The sequence below is a fragment of the Theobroma umbraticum genome, unplaced genomic scaffold, assembly GCF_002168275.2.
Source record: "Theobroma umbraticum cultivar Fairchild unplaced genomic scaffold, ASM216827v3 scaffold_50.0, whole genome shotgun sequence".
NCBI classification, from domain to species: domain Eukaryota; kingdom Viridiplantae; phylum Streptophyta; class Magnoliopsida; order Malvales; family Malvaceae; genus Theobroma; species Theobroma umbraticum.
In genome coordinates this window covers 591,145-611,320 of record NW_018397261.1, presented here as the reverse complement: position 1 = coordinate 611,320, position 20,176 = coordinate 591,145, and the positions used below count along the sequence as shown (strand labels likewise).

The window sequence follows — 20,176 nt, the reverse complement described above, 5'->3', positions numbered from 1 at the left end:
AATCTTTCCAATAATCAAGTAAGCAATTCCTAGTTAGGATTTATTCTCTTCATCAACTGGTACATGGCATTTTCTCTTCCTCCACCACACCATCCACTTTCAAGGCATCTATATCTAAATTCCTATTGGATTCTAATTTTTTCTCCTTACTTTACACTTTTAACACATACAGTTTTAGAATATATATAGAGAGATAATTTTTTTTTTAGTATTGTAAATTTTATCCGTAATTTTTTAAAAATGAATAAATCGAAAATGTTGCAGCCCCATTTGAAATTTGAAATTAAAAAAGAATAGATTAAATCCTAAAATGAAAATTTGCACTAATTACTTGCTATTTTCAAGATGATGAGGCCAACAATTTGATGTTGATAGAAAATTCAAAGTAAACATCAGATAAGTTGTTAGTGTTTGCTTCCATTTTATCATGCAATCCATAAGGATAACTACTCTATTCATGTAATTATCAACAACATAATAAAATAATAAAAACATTATTTATCAATTATATTATCGAAATTAATCCTTTAAAAAAAAAAGAATTTTACTTTTACCCACTCAAACACTAGTTAGGTTTTGTCATAAACTTGAAACTTTTGACATTATGTTCATAGTTCAAAACAATTTTCAGAAAGTCCATTTCTTAGGACTAAAGTATGATGATTAATATGTTAATTTTCATAGTATATTATCTCTATTTCATTATAATAATAAATACTTTTTAAAAAATAAATATTATACCAATATTGAATTGATTCTAATTGTTTGATTCCATGACAGAAATTCTACACTATCAAATTTTTTATGTATAAGGGAAAATGAAGATGCATTTTTTTATGTCAAATATATATATATAAAAGAAATTACCAATAATATGTAAGAATCAAACTAATAGTATCATAATTATAGTCTAATAGACTTGTAATGGTATATGATTATGTTAAGACAACTCTTCAAATTCAAGGTGATAGGGTAAATGTCAACTTGAGATGGGAAATTAAGTCTTAAAATTAATTAGTGGCTAAACAATGGTCTCCAACGACAATAAGTTAAAGTTTGTGTGCAATCAAGAAGATCGATTGATTTACTAGTAGATGGAACAAATAGTATTAATGTTAATGAAAAAATATATATTATTTTAAAAAATAAAATCAATTTAAAAAGACTCAAAAGCTTATATATTAATAAATTTCAGCATTAATATTTTGTTATGAATTTGTAGTAAATTCACGAGATTGAGTTGATATCATATCTTATCCCAAATGAGTTAATATCTCTTTATCTCGCTGTATAATGAATAATATAGATTGGCAAAGCCTTGCAAAACAAAATACGTACTGTCTATGATTTAATACCAAGGTAAAATACAGTAAAAATACAGATATATATATATAGAGAGAGAGAGAGAGAAGAGTGGGGACAAGGAGGAGCCTGAGGCCGCAGCCTCCCCAGAGGAATTTCCTTCTTAGTAGATTCTTTCTCTCTCTAACTTTCTCTTCTTCTTTTTTTCCTCTCCACTCATCCCTTCCATTTTTTTTCCCTATTCTTTTTCTTTTCCCTCATCTTTATATCGAAATTCAATCGATCAGTTGCAGCTTCTATTCAAACCCTAACTCCGTGTCTTTCTCTGGTTTCCTCTCTCCTCATTTAGCGTTTGCTTCCAGGTAAAATGTGTTTAGTGAAATCTTTTATGAACTTAATTTGTATACGTTGTTTTTCGGTAGATCCAGGTGAGGAAAATATGTTATTTTTATGTTTGGCTTTGGGATTTAGGTGTTTGGATGTAAACCATGAATTTCTTGCTTTTGTTTTTTTTTTTTTAGGAGACATTTTTAGTTTTAGATTGAATTGAGAAAAAAGGTTTCTTTATTTTAATCTGCAAACTTGAAATTTAAATAAAACAATCAAGATGTTTGATATCTTAGGTGACAAAGTTCACCCCTTTAGCTTCAATTAAGAGTTGAATTCGCTTAGAGATGAAAGAAGAGCGAGTTTGTTTCCCTTGTGTTATTATTAATTTAAAAGCTATTTTTGTTTTCAGTGGTTGTTATCAAAGAAGATGAAAAGAACAATCAATTGGATTGTAAAAGCTCATTGCTTAGAATTTTTTCTTTTTTTTTTTTTGGTTGTAGGTGGTGACAATGTCAACTCCCGCAAGGAAGAGGCTAATGAGAGATTTTAAGAGGCTGCAACAAGATCCACCGGCAGGTATCAGTGGAGCACCTCAAGACAACAATATAATGCTTTGGAATGCAGTTATATTCGGGTTAGTTTGGGGAAAAAAATGACCTTTTCTTTCCTTTCAAGTTTGCTTAGAATATTTATTTTACCTCTTCTCATTTATCAGTATATTAAGTATGGTACGATAAGCTATTCTGGTTTCTTATCTGATTTGGGTTGCAGTCCAGATGATACTCCATGGGATGGAGGTGAGTAACCCTTGTGCCCAAACTTATACTTAAAGAACATGTACAGTGTTTTTTACCGCTTCAGATAGATGTGTGTATAGGATCTCATGTTGTTTGTTACACATACTTTTAGATGACTTCATTACCGATGTGATATATGGGTTTTTAATAATTATTTTGTATCCCCACTGTAACTTTATGGCATATTCTTAATTCTTATCACAGAAATAAATTTCTGATGCAAAATGGTGTAGTTTTATTTTCTGGGTTTTGGTTGTTACTCCAACTTATGATGCTCTGACTCAGTACAGATGTGAGACACGGTTATGCATCCATCACAAATAGGTTTCACTTTGAGGAGTTGATGAAGCAGAAGTAAGGGAAAGAGATAGACAATAGAAATTTAGAGGGAAAATCAGAAATAGATAGAAGCAATTTGGGAGGAACTGAGGATATGAGGGGAGAAACAGAAGAATAAGGGGTGAAAAACCAGAAGAATCAATAAAGGGTTAAAATCTAAATAAGTAGTATCTCAAATATTCATTTTCCAAAACTTCCCTAAAACTAAAATAACATAGGTATTTATAACTGAACCAAAACCCTAATAAAATGCAAAATACCAGATATGACCTTAAAACCCTAATAATTGAAAAAAAATGTACTAATTAATATAAAATAACCAAATATATGTAAGATTACAGTTAAATTTGTAAGTACAAATATTAAGTCCTAGATAACTTAACCCCTTAACCAGCATAATTGCATCCTCCATCATTCTCCCCTGATTGGAGAAAACTCATCCTCGAGTTTTGAAAAATTGAAGTATAAGAAATTTCCAGCAAGTCAATGTAATCTCATGAATCGGAAGAATAAAGTCAGCAGATGAAAGATCTTCACTAGACAACACTTGAACAAACTCTTTAGTTGCGTGGACAGCTACAAGTTTAATTTCGAAAGCTGTAGATCCAGCACTCTCATTCTCCACATTTTCAACTTTAAGAAAATCATGTTCAAATAACTCAGCAGATTATACCTCATGCATCTTATCTCTTAATCCCTCTTCAACAAAATTGCTCTCTTTGGCCTAAAACATAGGGGATGTGTCTACAACTTTAACATATTCAATATGTTTTTCCTCAACTTCCTTTTTGACAGGTACAATAGTAATTGTAATAGGATCTTTCTTCTCAGACACATTTTAGAAACATGTTTGAGAAAATGAACTTGCAGAAGAATCAAAAGATTTTCGACTTTTTCCCGATTGATTAAATACTATTCCAAATTCATATTTTACTCCCATCAATTCTTCACATGTAAACTTTAATCTCTGATTTTCAAATATTTGTTTAGTATATAATCTTTGAAATTATGATATTCATAAAACTGAAGGATAAAGTTTTTCAAAGCCATATCTAACTCTCAAAGCAATCAACTCTTGTAAGTGGAAAGTAGCTTCATGAATATCTTCTTCCAACCTCTCATTTTGCTCCAAAGTAATTATGTCAGCTCAAAATAATGATTTCTGAAAATGATCCATTAAAATTTGACCTGTAGACGCTGAATATTGGAAAATGTGCATCAAAATTGGAATCAGGATGTCAAAATTAGCAAATCTAGAGGTTCTGAAAAATTGGTGATGTGGCACAGTCAAAGCTGATGTGGTAGAAGACTGACAAGTGACACTGACATGGCAGAATTCTGACTGGTGGTGCTGGCATTGCAGAAGGTGGACAAATGATGCTGAGGTGACAGGATGGTGTTTGTGAAGGTGTACAAATGATGCAGATCTTGTCCTGCTCTAATACCAATTGATGTAGAGCAAGTAGGGGAAAGAGATAAACAATAGAAATTTAAAGGGAAAATTAGAAATAGATAGAAGCAATTAGGGAGGAATAGAGGCATAAGGGGAGAAAAACCAAAAGAATCAATAGAGGGAGAAAATGTCAATAATCAATATGTCCAATATTCATTGTTCAAAACATTCTTAAAACTAAAATAACATAGGTATTTATAACTAAGTGCAAAACCCTAATCAAATGAAAAAATATCAAACGTAACCCTAAAACCAATCATTGAAAAATTAAAATACTAATTAATATAAAATAACTTAATAATGTAAAATTGCCTAAATATATGTAAGAATTACAATCCAATCAGTAAATTCTAATATAAAGACCTAGATACCTCAATCCCTCAACTAGCATAATTGCATTCTCCATCAGGAATCTAATATGTGTCTTGACATGGGTATTTTAGGAAAATGAAGAGTGGAGCAACGTAGCTGCTTTCCATATGGTGATTCTGATTTTCTTTTACTTTTTTCTTCTTTGTGCTTCCCAAGTGTATGCATTCGAACTATTAGCAGCAATGAATCTGTGTGCCATTGCCATAGCTTTCTAACACATGCTTCATTGAGACCAATCAGCAATGTTAAGCATAGATTGTGGTCTGGATGGCAGTAGCTAATATTACCAATCCCAATGGTGTACGGTTGTGTCATCATTAAAATGGCAAAAGGGTTTGTTTATTGCAAGTTTCTCTGTGGATTTTTATTCTGAACATGCATGGTGTCATTGTGTTTCAAGTATCTGTATGTTTTTCAAAGTAAAAGCAACAATGTAGTGATGACTGTACAGATTTGGGATTTGTGTTCATGTTTGCCATTTTTTTTAAAAAAAAAAATTTGGAATGCTGTTTCTGCCAAGGCTACGACAGTGCTTGTAATGGGGCACTCTCTGTCGCTAGTCTTGATATGAGATAGGTGGAAGTAGCTTGATAAGGAAAAAAAGATAACTTTAGCTGAAAAATTATTTCCCTGTTAATTTTCACTCATGGTCTTCTACTGAGGTGAAAATAAAGGGAGCAGATAATAGCATCAACATTTGTTGAAGGTTTAGTGGGAAGCTGGAAGGTGATGAGGGTCTTTTTTGTTAATTTACTTCTGGAGGCCTTTCCCTTCAGCAGTATTACGATGACTTCAAAATCTAGTTGGAGAAGGCTGGGCAAGTTGTTCGTTTATAACAGATGATAGAACTACAGACCAGTGGCATTCTTTTGTTGAGTGATTGCATCTTGAGTGTTTAATAATCCTAATGTAATTTTAACACTTTGGACCTAAGTGAAATGACGTATCTTTTTGAGTTCTTCAGGCACGTTCAAGTTGACTCTTCAATTCACTGAGGATTATCCAAACAAGCCTCCAACAGTGAGATTTGTTTCCCGAATGTTTCATCCAAATAGTAAGTTCTAATTGGAACTACTGTAATATTTTTCTTCTATAACAGTCAATATTGTTCCATTTATGGTTTCTGACTTAAACCTATTCAACCTTTTTAGTTTATGCCGATGGAAGTATTTGTTTGGACATTTTACAGAACCAATGGAGTCCTATATATGATGTAGCAGCTATTCTCACATCCATCCAGGTATAGTGGAAAACCTATTCACAGTATGGATATAATTGTCATTCATCTAATATTATGAGACTATTGAAGGAAGAAGTGCTACTGCATAGATCATGTAAAATGAAAAACTTAGTTGAAGCAGGAGCATGCTGCCTTCTCTGCTTTCCTATTTTTAGATAAGATGAAGATGATGGAATTTTTTGATAAAGCTAAATGTGTTTGTTTTTCATATGTTCATATTTTTGGATAAGAAAATTTTGGAGGATTTAGAATCAATTCATCACTTAGGATCCATGAAATTTACCTAGCCAGTTTTGAAACAGACTTATAATGCCTTTTCATTGTGATTACAAATAATGAGTTTTGTTGTATGATTAAAGTTTTAATAGTTGAAAGAACAATAATTAACATCTAGCAATCTATCATAATAATATATTAGATTAATATTTTTTATTAAACCAATGAGCTTAAATTCAATTTTTTGATAAAAAAAAAACCTTGACCAATAAATCAAGTATAAAAATTATTTCACCATAAACCTGAATGCCCTGGTTTTGGTTCCTTAAATGCAATCAGGTTTACTCCTGTTGCTGCCGTCAGTCCTTATGTTGTTTAATTATTTTTTTACTGGAACGTATGTTGTGTAATTTTTGTAGATTCTTTGGAGCTTTTCGAAGTTTCCAACTGTCCATTTATCATTTTTATGAAATTTAATATCCCAAACCTATGTGAGAGAAAGAAAAGGGAATAGTAGAAACCAAGTTTGTCCTCTTTGTAGGAGGACAGTGGTGATTTGTAAAGTTCTGGTGTGCAAAAAGCAAGGTTTTCCTGGCAAATCAATATTCAGATACATGAGAGTATGTGCAATTGATGCTGGATTGGATTATTATATCTCAATTCTCAAACTTGCCCTGTCTTGAGGGCTTAAATTCTAGCTATGTGGGATGCAGCAAAAGTTGTTTGCATTACATAGCATTTTCTTTCTTTTTCCCCTGCATTTCTTTTCTTTCAGCCAAGATTATTTTTGGTTTAATAGTTTTGTTTTTTTTATTTTGACAAATAATTGTTTGAACTGGCGATCTTGAGTAAGGGGTTCAATATTTACTCGTAGTGTGGTTCTGCATAAGCTTAGAACAAAATGGTGCTTTAATTTTTCATTTACATTCATTGAAATAGGTGAATTTAGCTGTGTTTGTGTCCTTGTGTGTGTGTGTGTTATGAACTACATGATTGTAACTATCATTCCTCTATTGCAGTCATTGCTGTGTGATCCCAACCCAAACTCACCTGCAAACTCAGAAGCTGCTAGGATGTTTAGTGAGAACAAGCGTGAGTACAACCGAAGAGTAAGGGAGATTGTGGAGCAGAGCTGGACAGCAGACTAACTCCATGCAGTAGTGGGGCAGTGGGGTTTTAAGGTTTGATGTTATGGTAGAATTGCTGTCGGGACCCATCAACTTTATCCTGAACTCCCACTCGTGTTCCCTTTAGAAATGGATATTAGGGGTATTTGATCGACATCATGCTCAAGACATTTTGCTTCGTGTGTCTTCATGCCTGTGTAAAATGGCATTCATGTATCTATTTGCATTGAACCATCATGAACTTTATGCTTCTATATAAATATCTGGTTGCTTTTGTCCCAAACGCAAGCATTCTACTCATTGGGAGAGAAGCATGATGCTTAGCGAGCTTATTGATTGTCATCGGTGATAGTTGCAGACCAACTTCCATATTTTTATTGTGGGTTTGGATGCTCACATAGCATTTATTTGTAGTAGTCACGAGAAAAGTATGAGAGGTGCAGATTCCTTTTCTCACATTCAAGGAAGGTAAATGAGTAAAGGAGAGGTAAAGCACTTATTAGTATCACATGTTGCTTTACCTGATGCCTATAGCGTGCTGCTGCTTTGAAAATGATGTTAGGGTTACATGTTTGATAAATAGTTTCAGCAATTCGTACTCATCCAAAGGAGATATGGTTTTTGATAGGACGAATTCCAGGATAGGGTTATCCTCTGCAGCTCTTCTCACGTGCTATATATGTTTATCAGTTTTCAGTTCACGGATGATAATTGGACAATGAAGAGGATTATTTTTTGGTCAAACCAAGTAGTACCCGTTCAGAGGGTTCAATTCCCTCGGGACTCTCTGAGGGTGTACCCAAATCGTATTTTAAGGAGTTGCAGCTGCAGCTGATACTAGATGCGGAAATGAATTGTTTGTACGAGAAAAATGGGAAAAATTTAAAAGCAAAGAGACGATGATGTGAGACGACAACACATGATACATGATACAAGGAAACAAGTCACTACTCTTAATACAGGGCTCGTCTCCGCTAATTATGAGAGAATGGATAATCATAACACGACGTAGTTTCACTCTGTTATGATATGAACCAAGCAGTAACGAACAACTCATATAAAGACCAGAGAACAAAATAAGACACAGAGGTTGGCTCAAAGCCGAGACGGGACAGAAAAAAAAAAAAAAAAGAAAGAGAGAGAGAGAAAAGGGGATGGTGTTAAACAGCTCGGTGGTGGTGACAGTAGCCAACGTGTCAGCAAACGTATGCCAATACATAGCCTGTAACCCGGAGCGCTTAAGCAGCGACCAAGTCTTGCATCTCCTCTGCCTTCCGCTCCGTCATCTTTGCCGCCTTGCAGACTCTTTATGGCGCTACCTATGCTTTGATCCTCCCCATCACCCTCTCTCTGATTCCAGCGACGACGATGCCTCTCACTCCGATTGAACTCCCACCCACACTTGGTTCGTTTTCTTCTTCGACTATGTATTCCTCCTGTAATTCTTTCTCTCCCATTCATGCCTAATTCTTTTTTCTTCCAGTCTTTTATGTTATTATTACTGTTGGCCCGGGCACTCGTTTCTTGTAAATCGTGGGACTGAATTATTGCTACATCGAAAATCTCAGATGCCGTTGGCTTAATTAATGGGTTTGCTTTGTATCCTTTGGTTTTAGGTTAATGGGTTTGACTTGGATCTTCTGTCCCCTTGGGACTTGGATAGTTACTGCTTGCCAATGGATCATGGTAATAATTCTGACGTGCCTTGAACAGATTCAGATCAAACAAGCTTTTGTGTCAATCATATCCTCGAAAACAACGAATAAGTTGGAATGATTTGATACAATTTTGTATCCCAAGTCCTTGTATAATACTAGACACAAACAATTCCAGTTTAAAGCAACAACCCAAGAAAAAACACAGGAGGTCTTGACTTCACACCAGATTGGAACACTTCACTTTAACCCCTATACATATGATATCACAACCACGATTAACAAAAAGGAATCCAGCTGGGGATGGAAACAAATATGGTTTAGCATATTTGCGCACCACACTGCCTACATCTCTCCAGTCGCGCTGATTTCTTCTGTCAAAGGAGCATCCTGTAAAGTAAGGAGATCAATAGTCAGTAGCATGTGAAGGTAAAAATCAGGCGTCATTATCACTGCCCTCCAAACTTGTTCAAACCTTGCAAATTTGGGGCTATAGCAACGTTAAAGAGTGTAGGGCAGTATGCTCAATATATTATTAGTCTGTTCCCTTAAGAACTCTTACCATATTTTCTTTGTCCTCTTCAGCAGTCTCACCTGCAGCTGTAGGGCTAACTTGACCTGTAAATAAAATTGCAAATGCATAAGTCATGCACCCAAAGGCACGGATGCTATACATGAAATTTATCTGCACACTTGCCTTCTTCGTTAGCTGATTTGATCCCATGTCTCTTAGTCCTGTCCTTTCCTTTAACAGGCTCTTGCCTGGTTGTCTTCTGAGTTTTCTTCTGAACCTTACGACTCCCAGTGTCAGAAACAGACCTTGAATTTGAACTGTTCTTATTCAAAGCCCTATTCCTGGTTACAGGATTAGTCTTTGGGGTAGCCTCTTTTGCTGATTCGGCAACTGATGAAACGTGAGCAGCATCAGTATTCAAGGACTTGGGTTTCAGTTTCCTAGATCCCACTACAGAAGAAACGCTGTGAACCTCGTCATCAGATGACCGAGTCCCCTCCTCAGGCAATTGAGAAAAGGTTTCGGACACCTGTGGTTGATCTGAATTTTCTGAAACATTATAGCTTTTAAGTAGTTCCATTATAGCTTCATCATTTTCACCAAGATTATGGCGACGTAAATAGGATCTAAGCTCATCACGCATTCTCTGAAGGGGCTGGATTCGGAGTTACAATGAGCAAGAGAAAATACAGAAATAGGTTAGAATTCAATCCCAAGAACTTGTATTGCATCTTCAAATAGACAAAAGTAAACAATAAATCTAATATATTAAAGTCCATAAGCCACTATGACTATATATATAATGTGCGACCAGAGAAATTTACAACAATTGCTAAGGATGTAGGCTGAAAATTAAAATCAGAAACATGATAAATAACAAAAGCCAAAAGAAAAATTGAAATAGTTGAATCAGAAGTACAGAATACAAAAGATGACGCAATAATTTCAGCAAGAACTTTGATGCAGCAAACCAACAAACCCCAAATTCACAGCACAAGCATGCAAAGTGAACTGACGAAAGCATATGAATCAGCATACCTCACAACCAGCCTCTAAGGCAAGTTTGAAAAACCCAAGTGAGACTGAGTGCTTAGAAGCTGATTCAGAGAGCTTAATCTGCGACAGCCAATATGAAGCTGATGACAGCACGCTGAACCTCCTTCGAGTTGCTGATCTAGACGCGTCAGAAAGAGGTGTGACGCTTTTGCCCTGAACATTGGTAGATTTCTTGGCTCTAGCCTCAGAGATAGGAGTGATTGTCCCAACAAATTTTGGAGATGGTGTGACAGTTGATTTGGTTGGGATAGAGAGCCTTCTGGGTGGCTTAGCAGATTTCTCCTTGGAAAGATCAAGAACACCCACACTCTTACTCACACTTGGTGTTGCTCTCCCCCTAAGAATGCCATACAAATAAAACCCAAAACAATTTAGCACTTAGAAGATAATAACAATAAAATAGTAGCGATTGCCAGTACCAGTAACTGCCAATTATAGAAACTATTAAGTAACAACAGGCAACATAGCGTAGTGCCATTATATGATAAATGGGCAATGAACTTATTTTTTATAAATAAAAAATTAATGCGAATGGCAATGGTACTTATCAACTACATAGGCAAGTCTGTCCCGTCTTTCAATATCTAGAAAAAGGGCAATTAATAAACCTAGAAACCAGATTGAATCACAGAATAGAAACTTTCGTATTTTTTAAAGGAAAAGATTACGAATTTACTTTACAAAACCCATATTCTATATTAACTTTCTTTCTTGATTTCACCAAACATATCAAGTTATTTCGCACCTAACCCTTCTTTTCTGTGCACGAAATTTTAATGGAATATTAAATCTGGAAGTGCGACATAGAATTCTACAGAGATGAAACTGAGAATTATAGAATTTGAATACCTTCTGGATGAAGAAGAATTGGACAAATCACCCGCCAGAGGCTTCTCCTCCTTTGATTTCATCGAGGATCGGAGAGGATACCGTAGCTTCGACTTCCCTGCACTCCCTGAAATATTCCCAAAAAAAAAAAGAATTAAAATCCGTAAAAAAAAAAAAAAACCTTTAAAAGCCAAGGAAAACCTAAAGAAACTAAGGCAGAAATGAACCAGCAAAAGGAGCAGAATGCGGTTGCTCTTTGACAGGCTCCTCCATGATCGATTTGTCTCTTAGAAGATTTTTCTCAAACAGAAATTCTTGAATTCTTGGTTTTCTAAGGAACAAAGGAGCCCAGAATCGGATTTTATAACGATTTTTTTTTCCCTTTCTTTTAACCTTAAAGATGGTTCACTGCTGTGCTTTTGACTCTCCTCTTTCGAGCGGGAAAATTTAAGTAACCAGAAAAACATTAAAAAAAACCCTTTAAAATTTTCGAAACATCGCAGTTCAACCACTCCCTGGGATCAAATCTGTCATCTACTCGCTCTACTTGTGCGACACCTGTTCTTTTCCACGCTCCTCGTCCTACAATATGAGAAAACCGCTGTTCCAATGGCCGTTTTAGAACACAGGTGGCAATGATACAAGGAGAGTAACATTTGTCAGTAGCAGTGAGAGTGGGGTTAGATGATGAGTGATCGTAGGGGGTACTTTGAACAGCAGGGCCCAGGGGGAGCTGGAAATGGGACCCACGCGCCACACCCAGGCAGGGGAAAGGAAACGATCGCAAATTCGAAATTTCAAAATTCAAAACGAAAACAACCATAAGGCCGTGTTGGAAAACCGCTATGAACGGTTAAGATGGGATGTTAATCTTTAATATTGTTTGTGGGTCCAATCCTCAAACTTTTGTCCTCACTCTGCATGGGCACCGGACATGTGTTTATGTGGCCCCTGTGGGCCCAACTTTCTTTAATGCTTGTTGGGCTTAGGATTTGGGGTTTGGTCTCATTAGCTGCTGGCATCGACACAAAACTCTTTCGGTGAAACTTATCAACAAATTACCAAGTTGTCGAATGGAATATGATCTTTACCGTAATCAATAGTTATAATATCTACAAAAGAATCTCTAAAACTATTTTAAAAAAGTTAATTAAATCATTCTTCTTTTATTATGTTTAATTAAAATTTTTAAATAATGTTTGATATGTTATATGTTACATTCTAAATAAATGTAATCACGTTATAATTATAGTTTTGTCTAAAACACATGATAAAGTCTTTCTATTATAATGTGATTACAATGGACAAAGAGAATGTCATTCTCTTTTATCACCAAGGGAAGGTACATTTCCTTTTATAAAAGGAAAGTTTTTTTTTTCCAAATCATCCCGACCCTCTTTGGCCTTGTTCCTTTCCAATCAAACATTATAATGTACTCTTCTAAATAATCATATTCTCTACAATCACTATTTTTACATGTATTACCAAATGTTGTAGTGTTAATAAAGTACCCAACACCCCTTTATACTTTAATTTTGAACTCAATAAACTTTTATAACTAATCATTAATTGACTAAGATTAATCAAAATATTATTTTTCATTTTATATCATGCGATATTAATACGGTAGCATAATGATATAGTAAATGACATTTTTCTCCATATCATGTGAATATTAAAATGATAAATTATATTTTAATTAATGGTAATTAATCAAGTTATATACACCTATCTATTTGCTTCAAAATAAAAATACAAAAACTTTGATTAAATTTTATAAAAAAACAATGACTATTTTTAAATAAATCATTTTGCATCATTACGTCAATCAAAGCCTTTTCATTTTCTCTAGAACACATGGTAAAGTCTTCTCATTAGAATGACATTACAACGGGCAAATGGAATGCCATTCCCTTCATCATTAGGGGAAAGTAAGTTTCTTTTTGGAAAGGAAAATTTTTTTTTTCCCAAATTGTCCTGACCCTCTTTAGCCTTATCCTTTTCAAATGAAACATTATAGAGTAATTTTCTTAATAATTATATTCCTTACAATCACTATTTTTTCATATATTATTAAATGTTGCAATGTTAATGAAGTTCCAAATGCTTCTTTACACTTTAACTTTGAAAATAAACCTTTATTAGTAATAATTAACTAACTAATGTTAATCAAAATATCATTTGTTATTTTATGTTATATGACATTGATGTGATATACTAGAGTAGCATAATAACATGTCAAGTGACATTTTTCACCTTCTACATCAGCGTTATATGAGTATTAAATGGTAAATGATATTTTGATTAATAATAATTAATCAATTATTAGTTATACGGGTCTACCTATTTATTTTAAAATAAAAATATAAAAACTTGATTGAATTTTATAAAAGAACCATGATTATTTTTAAAAGTTTTAAATAATTCAGAGACTTTTTCAAGAATTATATCCTAAACAAGATAATAAACCCATAAAAATTCCATTACATTTCCTCACTGAAATTTCACCAAATTTCACTCATTTCAACCGCCAATCCGATGTTAAAAGGTGTTCATAAGATGCATGACTACGAGATTTGAATTTTATTCAATTCGATTCATTGCTTGTTGAATCTCTTCAAATTCCACTCATTTCAACCTCTAAAGCAATGTTGGAAGCCGTCCACAACTACCGACAGACAATCACTTTCGTTTTTACATTTTATTTTATTTTATTTTTGTATAAAATAATAAATAATAAAAATATCAATTAAACAAAGCTTTTAGTTATTTCTAATTGCATAACAATAAACCTATTTGAGTAGATCTATAAAGGTAACTTTATTAGAAGTGAGATAGTTTTGAAGTGGATGGGAACAGGTAACAATGTGAAGCAACTAAAAACAGCATTTGAATGATTTGGCTCTGTAGAAAATGGCAGATACTGAGTGGGCCACAAAGTGATAAAAGTTTTGGGTTCCTTGTTGCCCACAAGGATGGTTTGATGTATGAGCCAAGTAATGAGTAATTATATAAACCAATCTTAGATAATTGGAATATGGCATCATCTAACAAGTCCATGATAACCAATGTTTGTTGAAGAGCCCACACTACCTAACTCATCAAAACCTTTACCTGCTGCTGCTGCTGCACAGAATTCTTATTTGCACAATTATGTATACATTTGTCAATATCCATCAATCTTAGTATTGTAACTCCATTTTGTTGGTAGATATTCGAGGCCAACCAAAACAGAATTGACACTTTGTAATTAATAGCCGACTATAAGGGTATAGAGGGAAAAAAATTCATAAATCATTGTCAAAAAACCAAAACAAAATAAAAAGGAAAAACTTCAACCCTATCTTTTCCATCATTTTAACTCTCCTTCGCCCATTGCTTTTTTCTTACCTACTTTTTTATTTATTTATTTATATTATGAATATTTATGAGCTTATATGTTGGCCATGACGTCAATATTGAACATTAATCAATTTTCTTATATTGTTTTAGCAGTGAAAATCATTTATCACCTTCTCAATACCCTTAATTCCATAATGGAACATTGAAAATTTATACTTAGGAAATATAAAGTTTAAGAAATTTCATGAATTATTTAAAAAATTTTAAATAAATTTTTATTCTTTTATTACGTTCAATCAACATTATATATTTTTATTTTAAATTAAATAAATTTTTTAATTAATAATTGATTAATTATTATTAATTAAAATATCACTTGTCATTTTTTTACTCTTGTGACGTTGATGTGAAAGGTAAAAATGTCACATAGTTATATCACTATGTCATGTCATCATATATTTATAACATATCAATATCACCTGAGATAAAAATGACGATGGACATTTTGACTAATAATAGTTAGATAACTCTAAGTTACACTTATAATTTATTTACCTTAAAATAAAAATATAAGTACTTAATTAAATATAATAAAAAATAAAAAATTATTTAAATATTTTTAAATAGTTCAAAAAAAATGTTTATGCATTATGCTAATTAAAAATGCCGTTCAATGGGGGTGAGACTTTGAAGTGTTAATAGTCTCACACATCTATTAAAAATAAAATAAAATGTGCTAACATTTCGGAAACATCTTTCCAATGGTAGAAGGTGTAGTATTTAATAGTGTGCTTAAATGATTCATCAACAACTTGAGGTTTAACTTTTCTTAATGTGGTTGCTTATATATTTGAATGAAGTACTATGGAGAAGGTGAGGTGTATTATCCGAAGGAGTGGTGGGATATTGACTTGTGAAGCTAAGGGCTTACTAAGATTATTAATTACGATTGCTAAGCTTGTTAATAATAATAATTGAGGTTGTACAAGCCACAAGGTTAGATTCACCCTTCATATTGTATTAAATCCAAAGAAAAGGTTGGCCAGTTAATGAAGAAGAAAGAAAAGCACAAAAATGGAATGGATTTGGAAGGAAGATACTTAGGAAAATATCTATACTATATATTCTATAAAAATTGTCTCCAAGGGAATTATTGATTGACATGTGAGGAGTTCTTTGCTCACCCCATGACAGCTAATAACCCTTTTTTGGGATTTTTTTTAATTTTATAATAATAAATAATATTATATATATATATATACACTATGTATTAAAATTAACTCAAGTGATATTTTTGGACTTGACAAATTTTTTAATCTCAACCTATGGCATTGTGTTGAATTTTTTCTTGTGGATTATTATTAAATATTGAATTTAATTTAGAGTTTTTATTTGTTGGTTTTTAGTAGTTATAGACCCATTGGATCTTTATCTTTATAATTGTTATTTTTGTGTTAAACTTTATAATATGCCCCAAATGCATAGCACAAGCTACACCCTAATAATATTATTATTTTTGTCTTTTTTATTTTTAAATTTGTACAGTTTAACGTGTCCTTAATAGAAAAAGAAACTGTGGAAGTCACCCAAGAAACTCCAAGACCAACAAAAGACAAAAACCGCCCGCAATAATTTTTAGGCCACCCACCCACGAGTCGCCTACCTGCCTCGACGAAACCAGTGGAATAATTGTGCATTGTCCTGGAACATTGAACAACTTATTACAACTTGTAATTCAAAATTTATGACCCGGTGAACTTTATCTATTTATTGGCTATTATTTTTTGAGAAAAAAATATTTGAATTGAGATTATGTATCAATTTTTAAATTAAATATTTTGAATACTCATCAGGCTACCTTGCTACCACATGAAGTGAGTTTCAGATTATATGGTATGATTAAAACGAGATATATCTCGTGACCCTTTTCTTTCTTTTTACTTCTTTTGGGGAATATTGAGTCAAATTGTTCCTAAAGAACTATGACTTTGGAAGAATCATTGCTCTTATATAAAAATAAAATAAAATAATCATTGTTTAGAATATGCTTATATTTTTTAAATGGGTAAATTACCCCACCTTCATAGAGTTTCACTCTAATTTATTTTAGGTCTATTAGTATTCAAAATAGATATTGTGAAACCTTGACATTGTTAGTATAAGCTTTATAAGCCAATCTCTGATCGTATGAGAATTATATTTTGAGTTATTCATGTATGATATAAATTTATTAATTTATAATAATTATAAGGTAGTTCTTTATTCATAAAATTTGAATTTAATTACTTTTTATTCTTCTGTAGATAAAGTCCATGGAACTATATATGCCTTGTAAAGAAATTGTATTGGGATACAATTGTGAGATCTCCATGCATCAAAGTATTGTTCCTAAAAGTTCATGATCATTGTATTATTGAGATGAACATCAATAATGCTTAAAGATCAGCACATGTTATGTTTCTTACTTGTGACATAAGTAACTACTCTCAAAGGTTGAAGTATAGAGATGCTTGAAATTAATATGTGGGTGCTTGCTATAGGAGAGCGAGTTTACTAAACATGACTCACGATTTGGAGTGCATTTCTCACTCGAGTGTCTATGCAATACTTCTTATGTGTCAGTTGTGTAACTATTCCCTAAACTTGAGATACCAAATTATCTTGTATGTAAAGTACTATGTTTTGATTTTATCCCTACGAGTGCCTAACTAAGGATGTCAAAATAGGATGTTTTTGTATATAGTATGAAGCATATGAAGGCAAACGAGTGATTAAGACAGGAATCATCACCCCAGGTGATTTAAGGGGAAATATCTCATTAGTTCTTGGTTGACATTTGCTGAATCAAATCCTTGGCCAAAGTGATTAGGAGATTATGAAATGAGTTTCATAAGTCTCCATAAAGATAATGATTTAACTACAAGAACAAATATAGAGGTTAATAAGAATAGGCATTACATTAAGCTATTATCATCTCTGGGATATATGATGAGAAAGTGAATTACACTGATAAACTATACACTAAAAGGTTGTCAAAGAATCTTTTGATTCTCCTAACAATTAGGTAGCTATGATGTATTGCTTGATGCCGATCTTGGTCTATGAAATTGAATTAGTTTATTTAAAATTGAATACGATTCATTTAAATTAATTAATTAATAAAATTATAATTCAATTTCATTACCAACATGTTAGGAACTTAATGGGTCACATAAAGGTTAAAATTTGGATTAAATTGAGAGTGTGATGATTTAGGTTAGACTTAAATCAAGTTCTAGGTTTTTAACTACTAAAGACCTAATTAAAAGAGTTTAATTAGTATTAATTAAATATTATAATTCTTATAATATTAAGGACTTTTTTGAAAATTTTAATAAGTCTAATAATAAAATTCAACATAGATATAAATATCACATTATAGTCACTCTTTTATGAGGCAACAAAAAAAAAAACTAATAGTTTTCTCTTAAGTGCTGCCACTTTTGATAGGGTTTTTTTAAGAAAACTTCTCTATTGATTCTTTGCTGGAAATCAAGGAAGAAAAGAGGACAAATTGTTATCCACTTGCTAGCATAAGCTCGTGGCATAAAGCTCTTTCTTTGAAAATGATCCGTTGCAATCGTGTGTGTAATATTAGAGGTCAAGTATTTGAGTGGCTGGATTCTTTCACGCAAGAAGGTGTTCATGTTCTTCAACACCAAAAGGAATCAATTTTATTACGATATTATTTGGAAAGATAAAAACTTTTTTTGATTTTTAGTGGTATTTAACTTTACATTAAACAAATAAGGTAAGAGACATGGTTTTCATTTTGTTTCATTTTTTGTTATTCCACTGCGTTGATGCTTGAATCATGCCATTCTTAGCAAACCTTTCATAAAAGATAGAACATAAAAATCCTTAATTGAGCTCATAAGAATTTTTGTTTTTGAACTTGTAATTAATGTTTATACCTTAGAAAGATGTTGGAAATTGAAAGTCAAGATGATTTGATAAGTATACAAGTGAATGGAGTCTATTTGGACAAGTTTTCAAGCTATTTCTGACATTTTAGAGCAGAAATATTGAGACCTGAAAGAAAAGTATCGATACTTTCTATCTAAAAGGCTTTTGAAAGGTTTTGATGAATGAAGTCTTGAGACATTAAACTTAGAAAAAAATTATTAGGACATTTTGTAGTCTTTCGAAAAATAAAAGAGGCAAAATGATTTTTTCACACTTAAAATATAAATATTGCATGTTTTTCGAGGGTTTCAATCTTCAGTCTCATTTTACAACTCTTTTTTAAACTTTCAGCTCTCTTTTCCTCTCTTTTCTCTAAAAGAACCCATATTTGAAAACTCAAGCTTGGTTTCGATTGGTTTCGAATTTTAGAAAACTCAAAGGTAAAGATTCTTGCCTTCAAACCCTTTAAGTTTAATTTCAAGCTTTTGACTTAAGTCTCTTTCAACAAATTTATACTTTTCTCTCTAAGGCTTTTGAACCCAAATTGGTTTTCCTAGTCCACAAGCTTACTAAGGTAAATGAAAACCTAGATTTCAACAATTGTGATATGAGTTTAATAGTTGACAGTGGATTTACATGTTGGAATCTAGATTAAGAGATATTAAGTTAAAATTTAAACTAGCCTAACATTGAACTATGAGATTGTTAGATTAAACAGAGGTTAACGTGTTAGTGGTTATTGTTTTAGGATCATTTAAAGCTCCAAGAGCTTAGTAGGAGCAAAGATGTAGCACTTTGATTGCATATTCTGATAACCCCAATTTATAGAGTTATTTAGTTATAATTTTGGATGTATTTTGTCTGCGTATTTTGATAACTCCAATTTATAGAGCTATTTAGTTACAATTTTGGATGTATTTTGTCTAAATTCTTGAGATTTAATTTAAATATTAGTGTTTTTAGTCATTTATTTTATTTAAGTTAATTATATTGGGTTTAATTGCTTTAAGTTTTTTTATGATATTTTGCTTTAAGTTTAGTTATTATTTAATTTTGTTTGTTATTTTTGTAGGTGTGCTATAAAAAGTGTAATAATTTGTGAACATGAATGCATTAAAGGTGCAAATTTCCACTATCTATGTTCTGGCATTTTGATCATATCTTACATTATAGAAGTCTAATTGATATGATTCTTAAACCATTGAAAAGATAAGAAGTAGAACTACAATTTTTATGTGTACCACTTTGTTCAATTCAGCCTTGAAAAAGGAGAAAATTGCATCATAATTCCTAGTAATGTATTAGAACTTGAATTTTCAAGACAGAGTGTGGAGGCTCACAGCCATGGAAGCAATAAGCACTGCAGTGCCCCAACAAGGCAAGTCTACTTCAACCATTAAAAGGAGTCGGTACTGTAGCTACCAAAGAGGCAGTGTCGCATGCTAAAATGGAAAAGTTGAAGAAAATAGTAAAAGGCTACAACGCTGCGATGCCCATTCATCAGAAAAGAATTTTGATGTGTTTGGACTTCTAATTGGAAACAAATTCAAGCTCTATTTAATCCTTATTTTAGAGCAAGTTTAAAGAACAATTAAGCAAGATTTTTTTGAAGAAAAAGAAGCATTGAAACTAGCAAGAAAGCAAGGAAAACAAGGAAGAT

At 32.5% G+C, this 20,176-nt stretch overlaps 2 protein-coding genes across 2 annotated transcripts; one reads left to right on the top strand and one right to left on the bottom strand.

The window, feature by feature from the left end:
• The first annotated feature begins 1,422 nt into the window (after positions 1-1,422).
• On the top strand, positions 1,423-7,459 carry UBC3 (ubiquitin-conjugating enzyme 3). The gene is made up of 6 exons (XM_089783726.1): positions 1,423-1,664; positions 2,133-2,266; positions 2,404-2,429; positions 5,558-5,647; positions 5,745-5,833; positions 7,069-7,459. The coding sequence occupies exons 2-6, from the start codon at positions 2,142-2,144 to the stop codon at positions 7,195-7,197; spliced, it is 459 nt and encodes a 152-aa protein (XP_089639852.1). The 5' UTR covers positions 1,423-1,664; positions 2,133-2,141; the 3' UTR covers positions 7,198-7,459.
• A 1,431-nt stretch (positions 7,460-8,890) lies between these two features.
• On the bottom strand, positions 8,891-11,650 carry LOC110418800 (microtubule-associated futsch-like protein). The gene is made up of 6 exons (XM_021431628.2): positions 11,457-11,650; positions 11,251-11,356; positions 10,384-10,738; positions 9,529-10,000; positions 9,394-9,449; positions 8,891-9,221 (listed from the first exon to the last, which is right to left on the bottom strand). Exons 1-6 carry the CDS (start codon positions 11,500-11,502, stop codon positions 9,177-9,179), a joined length of 1,080 nt encoding a protein of 359 aa, XP_021287303.1. The 5' UTR covers positions 11,503-11,650; the 3' UTR covers positions 8,891-9,176.
• Between the last annotated feature and the right edge of the window lie 8,526 nt (positions 11,651-20,176).

Excerpts from the sequence above, each read along its gene's own strand:
- UBC3 (XM_089783726.1), top strand. The coding sequence starts at position 2,142 with ATGTCAACTCCCGCAAGGAAGAGGCTAATGAGAGATTTTAAGAGGCTG. Across the intron at positions 2,267-2,403 it reads TGGAATGCAGTTATATTCGG|TCCAGATGATACTCCATGGG; the intron begins GTTAGTTTGGGG and ends TTTGGGTTGCAG. Across the intron at positions 5,648-5,744 it reads CCGAATGTTTCATCCAAATA|TTTATGCCGATGGAAGTATT; the intron begins GTAAGTTCTAAT and ends CAACCTTTTTAG.
- LOC110418800 (XM_021431628.2), bottom strand. The coding sequence starts at position 11,502 with ATGGAGGAGCCTGTCAAAGAGCAACCGCATTCTGCTCCTTTTGCTG. Across the intron at positions 10,739-11,250 it reads AATTCTTCTTCATCCAGAAG|GGGGAGAGCAACACCAAGTG; the intron begins GTATTCAAATTC and ends TGGCATTCTTAG. Across the intron at positions 9,450-9,528 it reads CAAATCAGCTAACGAAGAAG|GTCAAGTTAGCCCTACAGCT; the intron begins GCAAGTGTGCAG and ends TTTTATTTACAG.